The 19,704-nt window shown below is 43.2% G+C and overlaps 1 protein-coding gene across 2 annotated transcripts in view; it reads right to left on the bottom strand.

Moving 5' to 3' along the window:
* LOC311047253 (solute carrier family 66 member 2) overlaps nucleotides 1-19,704 on the bottom strand; it is a 104,861-nt gene that overhangs the window by 25,619 nt on the left and 59,538 nt on the right. For both annotated transcript variants that reach the window (XM_084059907.1, XM_084059908.1), the window contains exon 4: nucleotides 17,412-17,628. In XM_084059907.1, coding sequence (XP_083916033.1) covers nucleotides 17,412-17,628 — 217 coding nt within the window. The remainder of the gene's footprint in view (nucleotides 1-17,411; nucleotides 17,629-19,704) is intronic.

The following is a 19,704-nucleotide window of genomic DNA, read 5'->3' as shown; positions in this document are numbered from 1 at the left end:
CCAGCAATAGGGACGAACTGTAATTACTTAAGCCCCGCCCCCTCTGTCTGCCCATTGGCTCGGCTTTAAACAGCCATCATTCCAGTTTGCAGCATGCTACCAAGTACAAATTTGGTAAGTCGACTCAGACCACCAATAGGGACGAACTGAAATGAGTTAAGCCCCGCCCCAAAGGCACCGCTTCCTTCACACAGGGTGTGATTTTTTTTTTTGCGGTTGCATGTGTACACTCTCGGGAGTTACAAATATACAAATTAACTGTGTTTGTTCACTTTGTAGGTAGGTGGGCACATACAAACACTTTGACACACAAGAACACGAACGCCGATGAAGATTGATGTGTGGGGAGCACATTCACACTAATCTAAATGGGTTAAGGCAATGCATTCAGAACCTGGAACTCTCTGCTGAGCGCGTTTGTTGCTACGTGAGGTGGCCATGTTTTTTCGATTACTTTTTTCTTTTCTTTTATTGATTTTTCTTATTGTATACATTTATTTTTCATTTCCCCCAAAAAATATTTAAAATAAATGAAAAAAGTAATTGAAAAAACACGGTCTCCTCACGTATTAGAAATACAATAATATCGGTGTTTCCGATGAATCTAACATGGTTAGAATGGAGTTTGAAGTTACAATGGGTTTGTATAGGAAGGGGGCGTGTCTGATAAAATGAATATCAAATATCTAAATACTGAATCAAGCAACTTAAAAACTGTCCGAGGTGTTCCCAAAAGCCTGAGTAGACAATAAAATTACCCAAAATGTTCTGGAAAGTGAAATATCCCTTTAACAACTCTCTCTCCTATAGACCCCTTAACAGATGACGTCACACTGATAAAAACCAGTATGCGCACGCAGGCCGCCACCAAATGAAACCCATTCTATCATGTCTCGCTAGGACGCGCCTCACTAGCCAACACACAAAAGAGGAGGTTGAATGTACTGAAACCAGCGCACCCCGAAACAATATGTTGGGAATTGATTGCATGAAACAATCACCTGTGCGTCCAGTCTCAATGTTGGTAAACAAATAATTGGTCTATAGCCCCAGACCATAGCCTCCCCAGCTGTGCTCAATCAATGCCATTCTTAACTCATTGACCGCAACAAACTTCGTCTCCCAAAGTTTAACTAAGCATATAGGCTACTGTGTACAACCCCAAGTCTGGAAATAAAATACTTTTGACTGCGTACATCACTGGGTATAGTATGGACTAGTGTTATATAATCATTAACATCGTAGTGTTTTGCCAATTCTTTGGGGGCCCACTTGCAATATCCTCACAGCTAAGTATATCGACGCTGTCGGGCAGAAACCTCTTATCTCCATATTTTTACTTTTCGTACATTAATGTCCTACTTTAACATACTACAGCGTCATACAAAAGCATCAAAAGTAGCAGATCTACAAGCTCGAAACGCGTTGCTTCGTGCCGCATTTCAAGCTTGTATATCTGTTATTTTTGAATAGCCTAAAGTATAGTATAAAATAATGGTTATAGATAAAAATCTAAAATGACGCAGTATATGTGTCATATGTAAAACTTACAGTACATATTCACAGCCACCACCTACTGTACAGTATGTTTTAGGGGCCGATGACGCTTGTTGTTATGGATACCATAACCAACACATCTTCATACTGTGGAACAAACGCGTCACAGATGGGTGGGCTGATTATTTTCTATTCTGTGTTAATCATTGAGGCACAGCGTCGCTAAACGGAAATATAAATGGAGATGTCTGTTCTATTATAACTTTTATCGACCAACAACAGCTGGGAATCTTCAATCTTCAATTTTCGCCTCACTCCGAGCACAACGAGAGAAACATGGTCACGACTGTTTGTGTGTGTCTGTTTTGCTGTGGCTGTTTTTATACTGTTTGATGCTGTTTTCAAAAGAAAACGCCTATCAACAAAGTTCAGACCTTTTCCAAAAAAACGATTTCTGAATATAAACCTTCTTTCTTTTTTTGCCATCAGTTATTCCAGTCACTGAAAACAGTCTCATCTTGAGGCGCATGTATTCATTCAACGCAGAGAGACAAGAGCAAGAGGTGAGAACAGGCAGCCCTGTGGTGCTCCGGGGCTGATGATCAGTATGCTAGAGCCCTGCTTTCCTCCGCCTTACATTCTGGAAGCAGGCGATCCACCCACGGTCGGCTGGGAGACCCCCGGCTGCCGGTAGCTCTGACATAATGGTGTTAAACGAGGAGTTGAATTCCACAAACAGCTCCCCCCAAGGCAGGCAGCGGTGGAAAGTAACTAAGTACATTTTACTCAAGTATAGTACTTAAAGCTGCACTATATCCAGATCTGAAGCCGGTTTCCTGTGCAAGTGCTGAGATTTTTACCATTGAGCTAATAGAGCCTGCCTGCTTGCTCAGGGGATAAATTGAATCTTAACCATCAGGTCAGAGTTCGAGTCGGATCCTGTGTCTAGGTGAGACATGACCTTTGACACGATCTAAATGTATCAAAATACAACCAACCCAAGTGTATACAGTAAGTTATATTGTATTAACGTACAGATTGGACACAATTAAATTGTATTAATTTAAAAAAAGTTACATAGTGCCGCTTTAAGTTTTTGAGGTACTTTTTAACTTTTACTTTAAGTTTAAGTTACGTACTAAAACTTTCTATTAACCACATGAACCATAGTGTCTCAATGCGCCGCGTTGTGAGCATGTAGAATGGCTATTTTCACAAGATTGTCAAATTGTGAACAAAAAGGAACTGATGAAATGGGAGATTCCGAATGCGTACTTTTACTTTTGGTACTTTAGTATATTTTGATGCCTTTAGTTTTGTATACTCAAGTAAAATTTTGAATACAGGACATTAACTTGTACTGTATCAGACCTACTATAGCAAAACCACCTACATTGTGGTATTGCTACGTCTGATACTTTTACTTAAGTAAAACCTTCTACCACTGCAGGTCCCTGTAAAAACATCATGTAGTCATGCAGGTGATGAAACAGTCGGGTTGGGCGGGATGGGGAGATGCGGGTGAACGAGGCTGCCTGGTGTTGTGGGTGGAAAACAGAGCTTGAGGCTGAGCAGTGTGGAGGTCCAGGTTAGCATCAGGGGTCATCTCTGTGGAGAGTGTTTTTTCCCCCACATCTTCTCACATCCTCATGAATGTGGTCCTTTGAGACAAACACCACTGGACATAGTTGGAGATACACGCTCCTCCAGGGGCCATGCTGCTAAGGGGCATAATGTCTTGGTCTATACGGCTTTTATACTTTGTCGTAAAATGGAGTAGTCTATGTAACATTTTGGAAAACTTTTGGAAAAAAAGAAAGAAAGAAAAATGTTTCTCTAAAATCGATAATATTTTTTATAATCAATCATAAAATGTATTCTTAATTATTAATTACATTATCGATGAACGGTTGCACCCCTACTGATGTGTCCGTCTCAAGATGAATGGCTGCATCTCAGGCCAAAAGTCCACCATTATACCAGATAAGGAAAATGCTTCCAGGACTATCAGTAACGCTTTACGGTCATAAAAGGATCCTGCTGAGCTGTGAATGCATGGCCAGCTGGGAAGGTGTGGAGAGACACAAACACAGACCGAAAGAGATGGGAGAGATGGAGAGAAAAGTACATCAGCAAAAGAGATATAAGTTTCCCCAAGGGGTCCAACTGTGCAGTATTTGCCTGCGTGCGTGTGTGTGTGTGTGTGTGTGTGTGTGTGTGTGTGTGTGTGTGTGTGTGTGTGTGTGTGTGTGCGTGCGCGTGCGTGCGTGCGTGCGTGCGTGCGTTTGTATTACTATAGTTGTGAGAGCTAAACAAAGCATGATAAGTATAAATAAGTTGTTTTAAAAACTGAAGTCCTGAGTACATAATACAACTATAACGACAACAATAGTCGGAAACTATATTGTTTGGATCACTTTCAGAACAATTTTTATGAATGATAGAATCACTGACATGCCATTCAAATGACATGCCATTCAAAATCCATCAGATGATAGAATCACTGACATGCCATTCAAATGACATGCCATTCAAAATCCATCAGAAGGACATCTGGGATGTCACTCACCCTTGGAAAATGGTGTTATTAGCAGAGATGAGGAGACAATTATGAATAGCTAATGCTATAGCTGGTGAGCTAGCTGGCACTACCTCAGGTATAGGCTACAACTACTGTATCTCGCCTGCTTATAATTAATCCATTAAGATCTTTGGCTATTAAAAAATAACAAGCTCATAGCCCATATAATACATATCATTTTGGAGGTCCTTGACATGGCAAAGTTGGAGCACCAAATGTTTGCTTTTAAAATATGTATATTCAAAGATCTTATCACTCAAACAGAGAGCGTCTCCTTTCAAACCCCAATGGTTCTAATCAGCCCCCCGCCCACAGGAGTGGCCCAATTCTCTCACAACTTGCTACAAAAATCCCTCATGAAAAACTATATAATCTCCTACCTTTCATTTTCAACCTTCACATGTGTCTCCTTCTCTAATAATCAAAAAGTGCTATATATTTCATCTCGCAATTTACTTCCGGATGGTTCGTTTTGCACTTTTTTTGCCACATCGGTCACGGGAAAGAAATAAGCGCTGCCCTGGTCTATGGAAACGAGCCCAAAAGTGCACCCAAATAAGCCCAAAATCGCTTATACAAACAGTCAGACCTGGCAACGCAGCCTACGCCAATCATGCGTGAGAGATCTACAAGCTATGGGGCAGAGACGCCACCGTATCTTAGCAACAACTACAGCGCTCACTCTCATTGGTCGTGTCACGCTAAGAGCAGTCTCCAGACAATGGCATCGCAGACAGCTTGCTGTTACTGCTGTAGCCATCACACAGTTAGTCCCAGCGACGACGGACAGGGCGCTGTGATAGCTGCCATGTCGCTAACGCTAACGTGGTTGTCATGCCTGCAGCGGCTGTGCAATCACTTTGTCAACAATGCACGTTCGTGTGGTGAATGTCAATATTGCTGCTCAGTTAGTCCATTGTAGATGGTGTATGTTTGTGTGTGTCTTCTGGAGAACTATGTAGCTCCACAGCAACTACAGTAACTAACGTAATGGCAGGACCGCCCCGTGCAACGCATGTTAGGCTGCATTATGGTCATGTAGTAATTTCAGATAATTTCGCTCCGATTACAGCAGTGCTTATCAACCCTTTCACGCCCCCCCCCCCCCCCCCCCCCCCCCCCCCCAAATAAACGTACTTGATCTGGGGACCCCCCCATTCTGTTTGACTCCGTTCCACAAGTACATATTGTGAAAATAGCCGATCTACAAGCTCAAAACGCCTCACGTTGAGAGGCTTTGTAAGCTTGTAGATCGGCTATTTTCTACATGACTGCCTCTTTCTTACATTCTTTGACAATGTGGCCCATGTTTTCATAGTATAGTTTGTTGACTACTTTTGTTGCAGAAATGCTCATTTCCTTTACTTTCCTTTTTTATTGTCTCCGCCAGGCCGAAAGGCATGGCGCAAGACTATGTTTCACCCCCTGTCCGTCCGTCTGTGATAGCTAATCTCTCACATCGTTGACTTGATCGCAGCAAAATAACAGCCCGCCCACGATGAGTCAGTGAGAGCTGGATAAACGAGGTAAAATGTGTCAAAAGGAGTCTGTACGGCTGCCGATAAATGAACACATGACGTCGGTGGGAGAGGAGATATTGTGTCTTTTGGACAAACAGCAGCGTCGTGCTGATGTTTGTTGTGTGAAGCAGCTTAATGTCAGAGTGTTTGTGTTGGAGCGCCTCAGTGCGGCTGCAGAGTTCATGTGCAACCTCTTCCAGAGAGAGACAGAGACACTAGAAACTCTGCTGGGGGAAAAAAACACTGCTGGGCATTGACTTTCATATGGACATTGATCTACACACTGCAGGTATATCTGCTACACACACAACATCAAACTACACACTGCAGGTATGATGCAGCGTTTGCATTACAGCCAGCATGCCAGCGTAGTTCCCATATGGTTTCAAGGTGGGCTAAACCATATGGACCCCATGTCAGCAATGTCAGCGGCATCCACTTCAGTCCCAACTGCGATGCCCATGCAGGCTATAAGTAGCTTCTACCTGGCCCTTAGGTGGGCCCCAACTACCCATGTTTATGTGGGACCAAGGCGGGTCCTACCTGGGTTTGCCCATGCAGGCTTTAACTGGGTTCTACCTGGGCCCTAGGTGTACCCTAACCAACCACAGTGCAGTGCCCATCGCTCCAATTGTTGTGACGTCAGGGCTCTCAATACTGCACATTGGTGGAGGAGGAGGGGCCGCAGGGCGACCGCACACATCGCTGAACCAATGGTAGCCCACGGATGTTTCCTCTGGGGATTTACAATCTGCCCCTCTATGCCACATATCATCCGCACTACAGGGTCTTCACTGACCGAGCCACGGCCCCACTGACCCTCATGACGCTACGCCACTTATATGAGTTGCCAAGTGGCCGCGGGCGCTACGTGGGCGTGGCCGCGGGCTAGACGCGAGCCCCCGCGTAGCGGGGGCGAGCTTCTAGTTTCCACAATTTCTCACGTTTTTTCAAAAATAGCAGATCTACAAGTTCATAGCGCAGCACTGAGTCACACAGTGCCACACTATGAGCTTGTATATCTGCAATCTTTTAAAGGCCAACGTATAAAAAAATATGGTTTAAGTGGTTACACAGATGCGTTCCCGGTTTTAATGGGTTAATAATCAGAGTCAGATTATCCATATATCCCATAGCATGCGTGTTTCAGCACCACGGAGATCCCCCTCTCTCTCTCCCCCTCTGTATGGGCTCTGGCTGCACACTGCGTGCTTGGTGCCACTGCTTACAGAACGTTATCGTTCATCAGTGCGGACGCTCACATAATTAGCGTCATCGTTATGGTTCTCGATGTGAACGGCCCCTTAAACATCCCCACGAGTACAGTAGCATTTGAGCAGTAGACATTATGAGGACAATTTTCCTGGTCCTCCGGAAAACAATTGTTGTTTTATGGTTATAAAGATAGATTTTTATAGTTGGGCTTACACTTCGGATTGGGGTTGGGGTTAAGTTTAGGATTAGCAGATAAAATATCTGCTATCTGCTATTTTTGGGTTAGCCAAAGACATCTAAAATGACACAGATGCGTTTCCAGATTGAATGGGTTAATGATCTACAGTATATCTATATGTTTATATCTATGGCCCATCCTGTCTCCGAGCAAGGTAGAGGGGTTTAGGGTTTGGGGTTATCGGTTATGCCTAATTTATGTTTACAGACAGTATTTGCACCGCCGCTCGTCACGCACCAAAATTAGATTTCGGTGCGTCACAATGCATGGTGAATTATAGATCTGCTATTTCCGATGCAGGACGCCAGTGGGAAACCGAGTATAACTCAGGCATTTATAAATTTGACGTCCTGAAAGTGTGTGTGTGTGTGTGTGTGTGTGTGTGTGTGTGTGTGTGTGTGTGTGTGTGTGTGTGTGTGTGTGTGTGTGTGTGTGTGTGTTGTGCGTGTGTGTGTGTGTGTGTGTTGTGCGTGTGACTGTCAGTCAGTGTGTTCAGTCTGTGGCAGACTGACATAGTGAAGGTTTGTGCCTCATGAGCAGAGCATTAACAGGCCAGGAGGAGCAGGTTTAATGAGAGGCTACAGCAGCTTGACAAAGACACACATGTTTCCCCAGGGACTGAGTCTGGAAGAGAGCTGAGCAGTCACACTGAAACTCCTGCATGCACACACGCATGTACTCACACACTGTATGTACGCACACGCACTCACGCACGCACTCACGCATGCACACACAGGACATCAATATTTTAGGACGGCAATTTTATGAATGCCATTTTTACTACATACAATTTACATTTTTAACCATACCCTAGCCTTCTACAAGCTCACAATGTGCAGTTCCGTGCATGACACTGGCGCGTAACTACGCAAGTATAACTCTGGCTCTCCCAACCCTTACACCTAAATCTAACCTCTAAATGCCCGACAGACAGATATACACTTACTATGCAGAACATCTTATAAACAGTTTTAAAATATGACTTTTACAGGGGCCACTTTCAAATTGCAGCCACCTGAAGGTACTCTTTTAGGGCAGTTTTGACGGAAAGTAGGGTTTTACACTCCTTCATTACTTATGGGAAGGCATTCCACATTTGTGTTGCATTTAACCTTAACCCCAAAATGAACGATTTAATTCTAACTCTAAATCTTTTTCAACCATAACACTACCATTTATCTTGTGAGAACCAGCTAAATTGGCCTCACAATGTCTGCTTCTCGAATTCTACTATACAGCAGGTAATACAAGCGCGCGCGCACACGCACGCACGCACGCACGCACGCACGCACGCACGCACGCACGCACGCACGCACGCACGCACGCACACACACACACACACACACACACACACACACACACACACACACACACACACACACACACACACACACACACACACACACACACACACACACACACACACACACACACACACACACAGCACTGTTTACTTAAACAACAAGGCACTTTACTTCTCTCCAGGGGCAATAGTCGGGACTTTGGAGTGCCAGTCATTACCAACTACTGAACACTGAGAAGTGCAACAGCATTTCCATAAAGTCAGCTTTACCTTCTTTTCTCTTTTTTTTGTCAACTAGATAAACAACCTTCCTGTCAAACTGAGTCCCATACATTCTAAAAGATTATTTTTTTTAGGTATTTCTGCCTAGCACAGTAGACAGGAGAGAGGCGATGGCATTTGACACAATGCCTATGCACACTGGCTGAGCTTGCAAGAGCTTTTACAAAGAAAACTCAATTTTGTGCAGTTTCATTATATCCTGGGGCAAGGGCACAGGTTTGGTTTAAAAGTTGGTAGGAGGTGGTGGAATACATTATAACAATATTATATAATATAATCTTGAAATTTAACAACACTGTTCAGCAACTGCTAATATAATGTGATGAACTTGACTATGATCTATCTATGATTGACTGATTGATTGAATATGTTATTAGACAGACATGCAAAACAGCATGAGTACAGTCAAGCACTTTGTCTAAAAGGATAAGACCAAATAAGTCCTAGCGGACTTGTTTCCATTGCAGTCCTTTCAGTCCTATGTAGTGAATTCATCGAGATATAAAAATAACAGGATGAAATCACAAATATAAAACACTATGTACAGAGTAGAAAAAAAGGGGTGGGAATAGGGGAAAAGAAAGGGCGGGGGGGGGGTCGTCACCTGTCTAAGGGAGAAGTGATAACTAGCTCCCCCTTTGGCCTCCTGAAAGGTGAATTTTCAGGGCTGTTTTAAAGGAAGCCAGTAAACGCCATTTTTAAGGGATGGGGTGAGGGCATTCCACACTTGGGTGGCAGTGTGGTAGAAGGAGGATTTACCCATGTTTGTATATGGGTGTTACCAGATCGTTGTTTACGCTCCCTCTAGTATTGTGTGGGTGTCGCTCACTTTTTGGAGGTATTTAGTCAGATATGCGGGTATTGAGGGCATTGAGGGCAAAGTCGCATGGACTATTTTGAAAGTCAATCCCATTTTGTATTGTTTAACCCTGTCTTCTATCCTGAGCTATCCTAGGCTAGCAAAATGTGTGGGGAAAAGGTGGATCATGGGCCCCAGGCCGAGCAGTAGTGGAATCAGTTTGTTTTGGGAGGTTTGAAACTTATTAGTGACATTGAGATGTTGGAGTACCAGGAGGTGCAAGCATAGTCATAGAGGGGCTGAAAGTGGGCCCCGGAAGGAGTCCTGAGAGTACTTCTGTCGACAAAAGAGGAAACTCTCCTCTAAGTATGTCTCACACACACGCACGCACACACACACACACCCACACACACACACACACACACACACACACACACACACACACACACACACACACACACACACACACACACACACACACACACACACACACACACACACACACACACACACACACACACACACACACACACACACACACACACACACACACACACCCACACAGGTTTATTTATTTAAAGGAAGCAACACCCTTCGGCTGAACTCGAGCTATAATTGATGTCAAAGTGCCAGGAGCTACAGTTAGCTAGCAGGGTTTGGTTTCAGAGAAAACGCTGACGCAAACTCTCTGTCACATTTGTATATTGAATGAATGGAGCGTGTGACAGCGCTCCCCAAGGAACGGCACTAAACCAAATCAATCGTGTCCGTTTCAGCCATTAGATTACCAAACCAAAATGCACACATACAGTATGTCCTGGCGTCAAATGAAACTTAATTTACTATATCCATCACACACAGCAGCTGTAGGCTTTCTCGTTAAAAATGCAAGTTCCATTAAGCGACAGCATCAAAAGAGAGGTTGTTAAGAGGCATGTAGCCTCCCCTCTTTTTATATTCACCCCAACAGTCGTTTGGTTTGTCCTCCCCAAAGTAATTTGCAGTCTCACCCCTTCTCCTGTGTCTCCACCATACCTCTTCAACTTTATCCATCTCTACCACTCTTTTCCTTTACACAATCTCTTCCACTCCTTTCCCTAGAGTAGCTGTGTGTGTGTGTGTGTGTGTGTGTGTGTGTGTGTGTGTGTGTGTGTGTGTGTGTGTGTGTGTGTGTGTGTGTGTGTGTGTGTGTGTGTGTGTGTGTGTGTGTGTGTGTGAGCGCGTGCGCGCGTGCGTGCGTGTGTGTGTGTGTGCAAAGCGTGTGACTTTGCTTGCTGAGAAGAATGATTATAGTGCTCATCTTCTGACACATGCTGCATGACTATAAGCCCAGGGCTTTGCCATCAGATCTGAGGAGTCTTCCTGTAGAAGTCACAGCCTCTAAGGGGTCTTACTGTAGAAGCCACAGCCTCTAAGGGGTCTTACTGTAGAAGCCACAGCCTCTAAGGGGTCTTACTGTAGAAGTCATAGCCTCTATAAGGGGTCTCAGGGGCCTGTCAACAGAGATGTTTTGAATAGTTTACAATAGTGCAGCATTTTTAAACACCAGCAGCTTGTTGTTGTTCTGCTTAAAGCTGGCTGAAGCATGAGCTGAAATATTTTCAACTTTTCAGCTTTTTTAGGGTTTTTAGGAGAACGCTTTGGCATTTTCAGATGTGAAAAAAGCCTCAGAGGACACTGGACATATCCACTATTTGTGGATTTAGCATGGCGCAAGGGGCGGTCCCGTGGCCAAGTTGCTATCTACCGATTTGGTCTGGCCCCGATCGGTTGTGATTGGATTTGGCTGCCCCCTAAGTTGTGGGGCACCAATCAGGGCCCAGCATGTAAATGTGGAGCGGGTTTATCACCAGAGGCATTTTTTTTTAATCAGCACCTTGGAAATGGTTCCACACAGAGATTCCAGACTAATATCTACGCAGTGATATTAGTCTGGCCATGCCAGGCTAGTGCCAAGGGAGCACAGGACAGAGGATAGGGCCCTATGAGTCACAGCCTCTGAGGAATCTTACAGTTGTCACAGGCTCTGGGGAATCTTACTCCGGTTTATACATAGTTCGGTTCATACATACTGTAGTTACGTGCTGGTGTTGCACATCTAAAGTAGCCAATCTACATGATGCAGGAGTCACCCAGCACTTAGTTGTAGATGGGAGTATTTCCACAGTATGTGTACAATGTCTGCCTCTCTCTCTCTCTCTCTCTCTCTCTCTCTCTCTCTCTCTCTCTCTCTCTCTCTCTCTACAATTCCATGTGTTCACTTGGGGACACTCATTTGGGTGGCCTGTGTGACTTTGTTTGTCAAAGTGCATGTAGTCCACCTCACAGCCCAGTAATAGGACTCGTGGGAGTCTGAACGCACAGCAGTAACACGTAAACATTTTTTTAAAAACGTGGTATAAAATGGGTCAGCAAATAATGGAGGAAAACAAATAACTGGATCCATGGAGGATGTCTATTGAAAATTCTAGTGAATGAAACAGAACTAATTTTCTTTTCAATAGAAAGAACAGCCATGTGGGGTTTTCTCCCAAGCCAAAAGAAAAGGTCACTCAATAACCACAAACACTACATAATGTATCTATGCAAAACGACGAGCCAACCAGCAGCCTTCACATTTTAACTTTCATTGCGGAGGGTTTTCCACGTTGTGATTTATCATTTTAACTGTGAGTATGGCTATAATAGTCTCTCTATCTATGCATCTCTTAGCCATTCCTAAATCCACTGTAAACCATGGCTTCCTGTCCTTATTGCTTTATTATAAAACAAGAGATGCCGTGGGACTGCAGTTAGAGGACGATTGAGTCAAGTGTCTGTATACTCTAGTCATTAACCAAGCCTGTGTGTCACGTTCTGCACGTCACTCTGTCACCACTCTCCAGCCTCATTCATCACAGCCTTTGCATCATAGCTGGGTTTTCTATGCATACGACAGCGGGGATGATTCAATCGCCATGCTGCGTGTTGAGAGTTGGCCTCATTCCATCCTCATAAGCCAACCCAACCAAAAAAAAATCATAATCACATCTTCGTTCTAAGCAGTAATTACTTGCTTCGCCTTTTCCGTGCTGCTCCTCAAAAGCTGGTAATTGCGACCTCGCGCACGCATGCGTTTGTGTTTGTGTGTGTGTGGGTGTTTTCTAGACCAGTGGTCCAGGTCCAGAGTGTACAGCTCATGTACACTCTGTTTCGAGAATAAATAAAGGTTTCAATCAATTTAAGAGTGTACATTTGAGTTATGGGGGTCCTTGAAATGAAGAAGGTTGAGAAGCACTGTTCTGTAGACCAAACCATCTGCAAATCCACTGAGACGGTGGCTGCCTCCGGTCGAGGGCACCGCCATACAACTACTCTAATTCATCTTCTCATCTCATCACATCTCCTCATTGAGTAAATGACGTAGCCTCGTGAATGTTCTAGTTTGACCTGATGGCTGCTGGGCACGCACGCACGCACGCACGCACGCACGCACGCACGCACGCACGCACGCACGCACTCACGCACGCACGCACGCACGCACACATGATGACACTACAGTAGGTGCCTCAAATGACCACACTCATATTCTATTATGTCCCTGTGGGCCTTTCACATTGACGTGTGACCGCAACCTGTGAAGGACACAAATGCACACGCACGCACGCACGCACGCACGCACACACACACACACACACACACACACACACACACACACACACACACACACACACACACACACACACACACACACACACACACACACACACACACACACACACACACACACACACACACAGTTGCTTTTATGAGCCCAACTCAGGGAACATAAACGGTAATGAGGATATAATGATCATAATTAGTAGGAGACTGGGAGCCATTACCAGAGCCAGTGATCAGGCAGCCCTCTACATTTAAGACTACTGTGAGTGAAAATGTTGACCTTTACATGCTACCACTTGACCTCCACCGGGCCAACAGCAAAGCCAGTGGGAACATGGTCTGCTTGATCCCATCTAGTTCCATCTAGGGCAGTGGTTCACAAACTTCTTCATTTCAACTAAGGACCCCCAAATTGATATGTATTTGGTTGCGGACCCTGATCTGAAAATGTTTCGACATTTTCCAATACTTTCAATATATATATATATATATATATATATATATATATATATATATATATATAATTATTTTTAACCCATTAAGACCTGAGGCCGATTCTACAAATGTATTCTAAATCCCAACAGTTTTCTGAAAAAAAAATATGTCTCTATATCAGTGGTGCTCAAACTTTTCCATGTCAAGGACCCCCAGTATTTGGCCGCTGACCCCATCTCTAAATATTTTGTTCCAGGGACCCCCAGAAGCAAAGAATAAAGTTAAAAAATGTTCGCTTTAAACAATATATATTCAAAGATTTGCACACATTTTCACGATTTTTCAAAATATATCTGCTATTTTTGAATAGCCAAAGTGCAAAATAATGCTTTTTAGCTCAAATAAAAAAGTGACACAGATGCGTTCCAGGTCTAAATGAGTTAAATAGCAGATGTACAAGCTTGTATATCTGTTATTTTTTAATAGCCAACACATAAAATATGGATAAAGTGGCTAAAATGAGTGTGACGCTGTATTAAAACATTTAGCTGAGGACACCCTGGAACCCCCCAAGGATCCCTGGGGGAACCTCTGATCTAGGGCTACAGCTAATCATTATTTTATCTGCCATCGTTCTATTGATTCGTTTTTTCGATGGATTAAACAATCAAAAAGCATTTTTTATCCTCAGTATATATTATGTATTAACAAATCATGTATTATCATGTATTCACAAATCAACGTTGGAAACAAGACCGCAAGGACTTTCATGAACGACCTGTTAAAAGGAATTATCCTTATCCTTATCCTTAATGTGAATATGAAATCATATTAATTTTGTCATACAAATCTTATGCCAGGAATCTTACAGTAACAGATCAAAAAGCTGTCAACACTGTGAGCTCGTAGAGCTGCAATTCTTTTCTATCTTTGAAGATTTCTTCCCCCAAATTCGGTTATTTTATTAAAATCATCAATCAATGATTTGAAAAAGATTTAAAATAATCAATTCAATCACATGCAGCGTAAATGCCAGACAGTTTAAAAATGTGTCAGGCAGTAATTTGGTGAACAACGGTCTTCTTCTCCTTGTTTAAATAAAGCCTTGTAGATCCCACGAAGAAAGAGAGGGAAAGAGAGAGAGAGAGAGACAAGAGAGAAAGAGAGAGGTAGGGAGGAAGAGAGTGAGATTGAGCGATAATGAGCGATAATGAGAAGGAAGCAGGCAGATGAGACACACAAGTTGTGGTATCAGCTCGCCCCGGTGAGCATCCGCCGCACACACACACACACACACACACACACACACACACACACACACAGACACTGTTTTATGACCTAAATTGCGCACCACCAGCCCGGGTTAACCCATTCAATCCGGGAATGCATCTCTGTCATTTAAGATTTCTTTGGCTATTAAAAAAATTGCAGATCTACAAGCTCATAGAGCGGCACAGAGTGCCGTGCTATGAGCTTGTAGATCTGCTATTATTGAAAAATAATAGCCCCCCCCCCTCCAAGAAGCAAAGATTTGAGTTAAAAATGTATATATTCATATAAAAAACATATGTATTCCAAGATTTGCACAAAAAGTTTTTTTTTCGAAAATAGCAGATCTACAAGCTCGTAGCGCGGTACTCGGTGCCGTGCTATGAGCTTGTAGATCTGCTATTTTTGAAAAGGCAAAGTATAGAAATAACAATTATAGCTTAAAAACTAAAATGACACATTTGCATTCTCGGATTGAATGGGTTAAGCACACAGCCCATATAGAGCAGGGACCGCCGTGGCATAATTCATCTCTTTTATTAACACAATCAATGTCCCGCTTCACACTGGGTAATGGATTCACCCTTGGCGCTGTGATATCATTATGACACCAGTGTCGGTATCCCCCTTCTTCTTCCGCCTGTGATTGGCTGCTAATAACTTAGTCTGTGTCTCTGAGTCTCTGAGTTCATCCTATGGAATACTGAGCTGAGCACTGACTGACTACTGGACAGTTCTGAAGATGGTCGACTGTTTTTTTTTAGCTCCGCTCTAAGGATGATGATGGCAGTCAGACAGGCCGACTGTCTGTCTGTCTGGCTGGCTGGCTGTCCGTCCATCCACCATTTTGGTCCCAAACCCCATACCTCGTATCTACTTTCTGGACTGTCATGGAAATTGCAGAATGAACCCTACTGATTGTGCTGATACCACCAGGGCCTTTACTCTACTGCCACCCTTAGGCCAAAAATACCTTTGTATTTTTACATTTTATTTTTTGTGAACTGTATTTTATTTCAAAAGATTTTGTTCACAATAGGTGTTATATCGTCAATGAATGAATATATGACCCCCCCCCCCCCCCCCCCCCCCACACACACACACACCCCAATAACAATCTGGCACTAATAACAATGTGTCATTTTTATCCCAACTAGTGAAAATGCAGGGCTCTAAGGGTGGCAATGCCGGTCGCTTCTATAAGACTCATAGTCACGTTGTTAAGCTCCCAAAACTTATTATTTTTGCCAAATGAAGAGGCCCTCGCAAATAGGATTGCAGGTTTTGCCAGAGCAATTTACTAAATATGATATGATATCCTTGTTACAGTATATTTCAATCCAGACAATACCAAGAGGAAACGACGTGCTACGGTCAAAGCAACCACACAAACACTTAAAAAGGGAAAACCTTGCATGGGGTTCTATTATATAATATTTGAATCCTTCTCGGGATAGAATAAATGGATCTTATTTAAGATGCATGCACACGCGCACACACACGCACACACACGCACATCTGCACCAAGGGACCACAGTGGAAATATTGAAAGCCTTCAGGCTTCATTGTGTTTATCCTTTTGAATTTATGTATTTTTTATGCAATTATACTTACAGTATTTTCAATAAAGATTTCAATCAGTCAATCAATAATGGCCATGGACATTCAGGCGGTCTGTGAATGATATCAGCATGTTTCATGAAGAGCACGAGTCCATTCAGGGCTGGAATTTCCTCACTTTAGGGGCAAGGCCACATGGGTTTTAAGTTTTCATTTAATTCATATATGTTTTAACACATTTATTGCCAGGTAATTAATTAATTCATCCGCCACTGCCAGCGGTTTACCCTTATTTTGAGAATTTTTGACGATCCACCGTCTTTTTTTTCAACCCGGATGTAAACAAACAATGTCTACGTGGAAGGAGTCTCTCCTCTTTCCACCGGAACAAAAACACTGTAACCGCGTACGTCAGTTCTGTTGTTATCGGCCGTTGAATATAGCTTATTTTCACCAAATCCAAGCTAGATGTGTTTTTCTAAATCTGTTAACATTGTCGAGGACGGAGTGACTTTTAAGAAGTGAAGGGTAAGAAGTCAGAATCTCAACAAAAGTGGTGTTTAAAAAACTGTATTGACAGGAAACAGTACAATGCCGTGTGTGTGGGGCATCAAGGCCACTGTGGCCTCAGGCCATTATGTTTTGAGAGGCAGAAGGCCAAACCGAGTTGCTACATCGGGCATGGCCTTCATGGCATCCATGAAATTCCTATTATTATTATTATTATTGTCCCCTCTACAGGGCGGGCGCCATTGAGTTTTTCTCTGTGTGCTGCTTCATTCAATATCTGTCAACTTAAGTTCCCTAGGCCGTTGTGGGCATCACTTCCTGTCGATTTGATCAGGTATCACTATCAGCATATCAAATCGACAGGAAGTGATGCCCACAACACCCTAGGAAACTTGTGGATAGGCTACTGCAGGTGTAATGCATGTAATCAGTAGTGTTGCCAGATTGAAGAGAAACAAGCAGCCTGGTCTATGAAAACAAGCCCAAAAGAAGCGACTAGGCTTGACTAGGGGCCCTTGATATGGACAAAGGTGTGAGATAATGCCCTGGTTGTACTGTACCTCATGCCTCTGGTGGAGCGATTGTGTAGGTTCTGCAACAGCTGCGGCAGGCCCAGCATGGCCTCGAACAGCACGGCCAGCGAGCCCAGCCCCTCCACAAACAGCACAGAGTCCAGCAGCAGCATGGTGACCAGGGCACACGCCACTGTGAAGCCCAGGCAGAACAGCAGGTAGTCCTCGAACGCGGTCCACTTCCAGAAGTACCGCGGGTCCAGCTCTGTGGAGGGATAATAATAATAAGAATGAAGCTTATTAAATGAAACTCGCTCAAAACACATTTTAGGAAGCAATTTAAAAGACCACAGTGATCTATCAGTGAATTGACAAATTCAGGGCAGGCGATTCAAGGGCAAGGAGCCCAGACACAAAAGGTACGGTCACCATAGAGTTATAATATATCTAGTAGTAGACCCTCGAGAAAAATGCGATTATGCAATCACATACTTTATTGCATAAACAGCCAAATGGCGCAGATTATGCAGGGTCAATTGTTTCCGTCCAAACATATTTTGCAAAGTTTCATTTTCACAGCATGAAATCACATAAAACGCATATTTCATCGCAAAATCAAGGATTTTAGCCCGCATAATCAATATTCTAAGTCTTGGGTCTGAGAGTCTAAATCTCATCAAATTGTGGTCCGTGGCTCAAATGTAGAATAAATAATGGACCTTGATATGAAAAGGGTTGAAAACCACTGGTCTAGAGTGCACCACTAGCAGCAGTGCGTCGACTATAGGCATAAACCCTGCAACATATCTAGTTTGACTCTGACTGAAGCCAAAAAAACTTGACACTTCACATGAGTCCTGTTACAATAGTGTGAGGCAGCTTGAAGTACAAGTACACCCCCTGGACATGACGCTAGTATGTCGCAGGGACTGACCCCCAATCCTACCATTGATGCTGAGTGCCAAGCATGGAGGCATTGGGTCCCATTTTTGGAGTCTTTGGTATGATCCGACCGGGGATCAAACCCCAACCACCCAATCTCAGGGTGGACACTCTAACTGAAAGGCCACTGGCCACTTTTCAAAGACATCACTTGTGCCGCATGCAATCTCTTCTCTCCCCCGTCTGTGTGTTTTCATTCACCTTACTGTCCAAAAAATACCAAAAGATAATATAATTTGTTTGTCTGGGTCTAGGCTATTGGAAAAGAAAAATCTAATCATGTGGATCTTGGGATTCGCTGCGAACAATGTGGCTCCAATGTGTGCTATAGCACCTGACGAAGCCAACACGGCGAAACGCGCCGTGCAGAAAATTAAATAAAAAATGAAGCATTAAGTGAGTCCCGTCCATCATCATTGGAGTGTGCGGTCCTTTACTGAGAGAAGCAGTGGGAGGTTTTCTGTACAGTATATATATATATATATATATATATATATATATATATATATATATATATATATATATATATATATATATATATATATATATATATATATATATATATATATATGTGTATATATGTGTGTGTGTGTGTGTGTGTGTGTGTGCGCGCGTGTGTGTGTGTGTGTGTGTGTGTAGGCCTGTAGGGAATGAAAGCAGAGAAGTACAGAGAAAGTACGGTACATCTGGTGGGGGTTGGGTGATAGATAGCAGGGGGGAGAGAGAGACAGAGAGACAGACATAAAGACCGACAAAGAGAGACACAAAGAGAGAGTGTTTCATTAGAAAATGCATTGAATTTGTGCAAGCGCAGCACTCTTAAATCAATACAGAGCACATGCATTGGAGACCAGAACAAAGCGCAATGGATGAGGGAAGCCGAGGTGTTTTACATTTACATGACTTCAGTACAACCATGGCTGCAGGCTCCACAGGCTGACCATCATTACCTGATACAACCCTGCTTAAACACTAAGCAGGGTTGTACTACTACACGTTCATTACAGGCTCAATTATTATTTACATTAATTTACATTTAAATTAAAAAAATATAGAGACATGTTCAAAACCAGGTTGAATGTGTTTAAGATAAATGGGCTTATAGCAAGCACTCTGATTTACAATGTGTTGTCCACTGAAAGCTGTTCCCAACGATGGAAAGTAGCTTTTTTGGGGCGGAGTCTTTTATACTGACAGAAATGTACAAATATTTTTTCAATTATCTGGAATGATTGTTAAACAAAAAATGTGTCCACACACCGGCAAATGGCTCAAAATTCAAGAAAACATACAACTACCCAGAAAAAAAACAATGCCGCTGAGATGGTAGAATGGTAGAGTCACAGTGTTGTTAAAATGGCATTACAGAAACAGCACACTTAGCAGCATGTAAAGAACC

This window comes from Gymnoscopelus microlampas (assembly GCF_963454915.1).
Source record: "Gymnoscopelus microlampas genome assembly, chromosome: 6".
In the NCBI taxonomy this organism is placed as follows: domain Eukaryota; kingdom Metazoa; phylum Chordata; class Actinopteri; order Myctophiformes; family Myctophidae; genus Gymnoscopelus; species Gymnoscopelus microlampas.
This window is presented reverse-complemented; position numbering and strand designations above follow the sequence as displayed.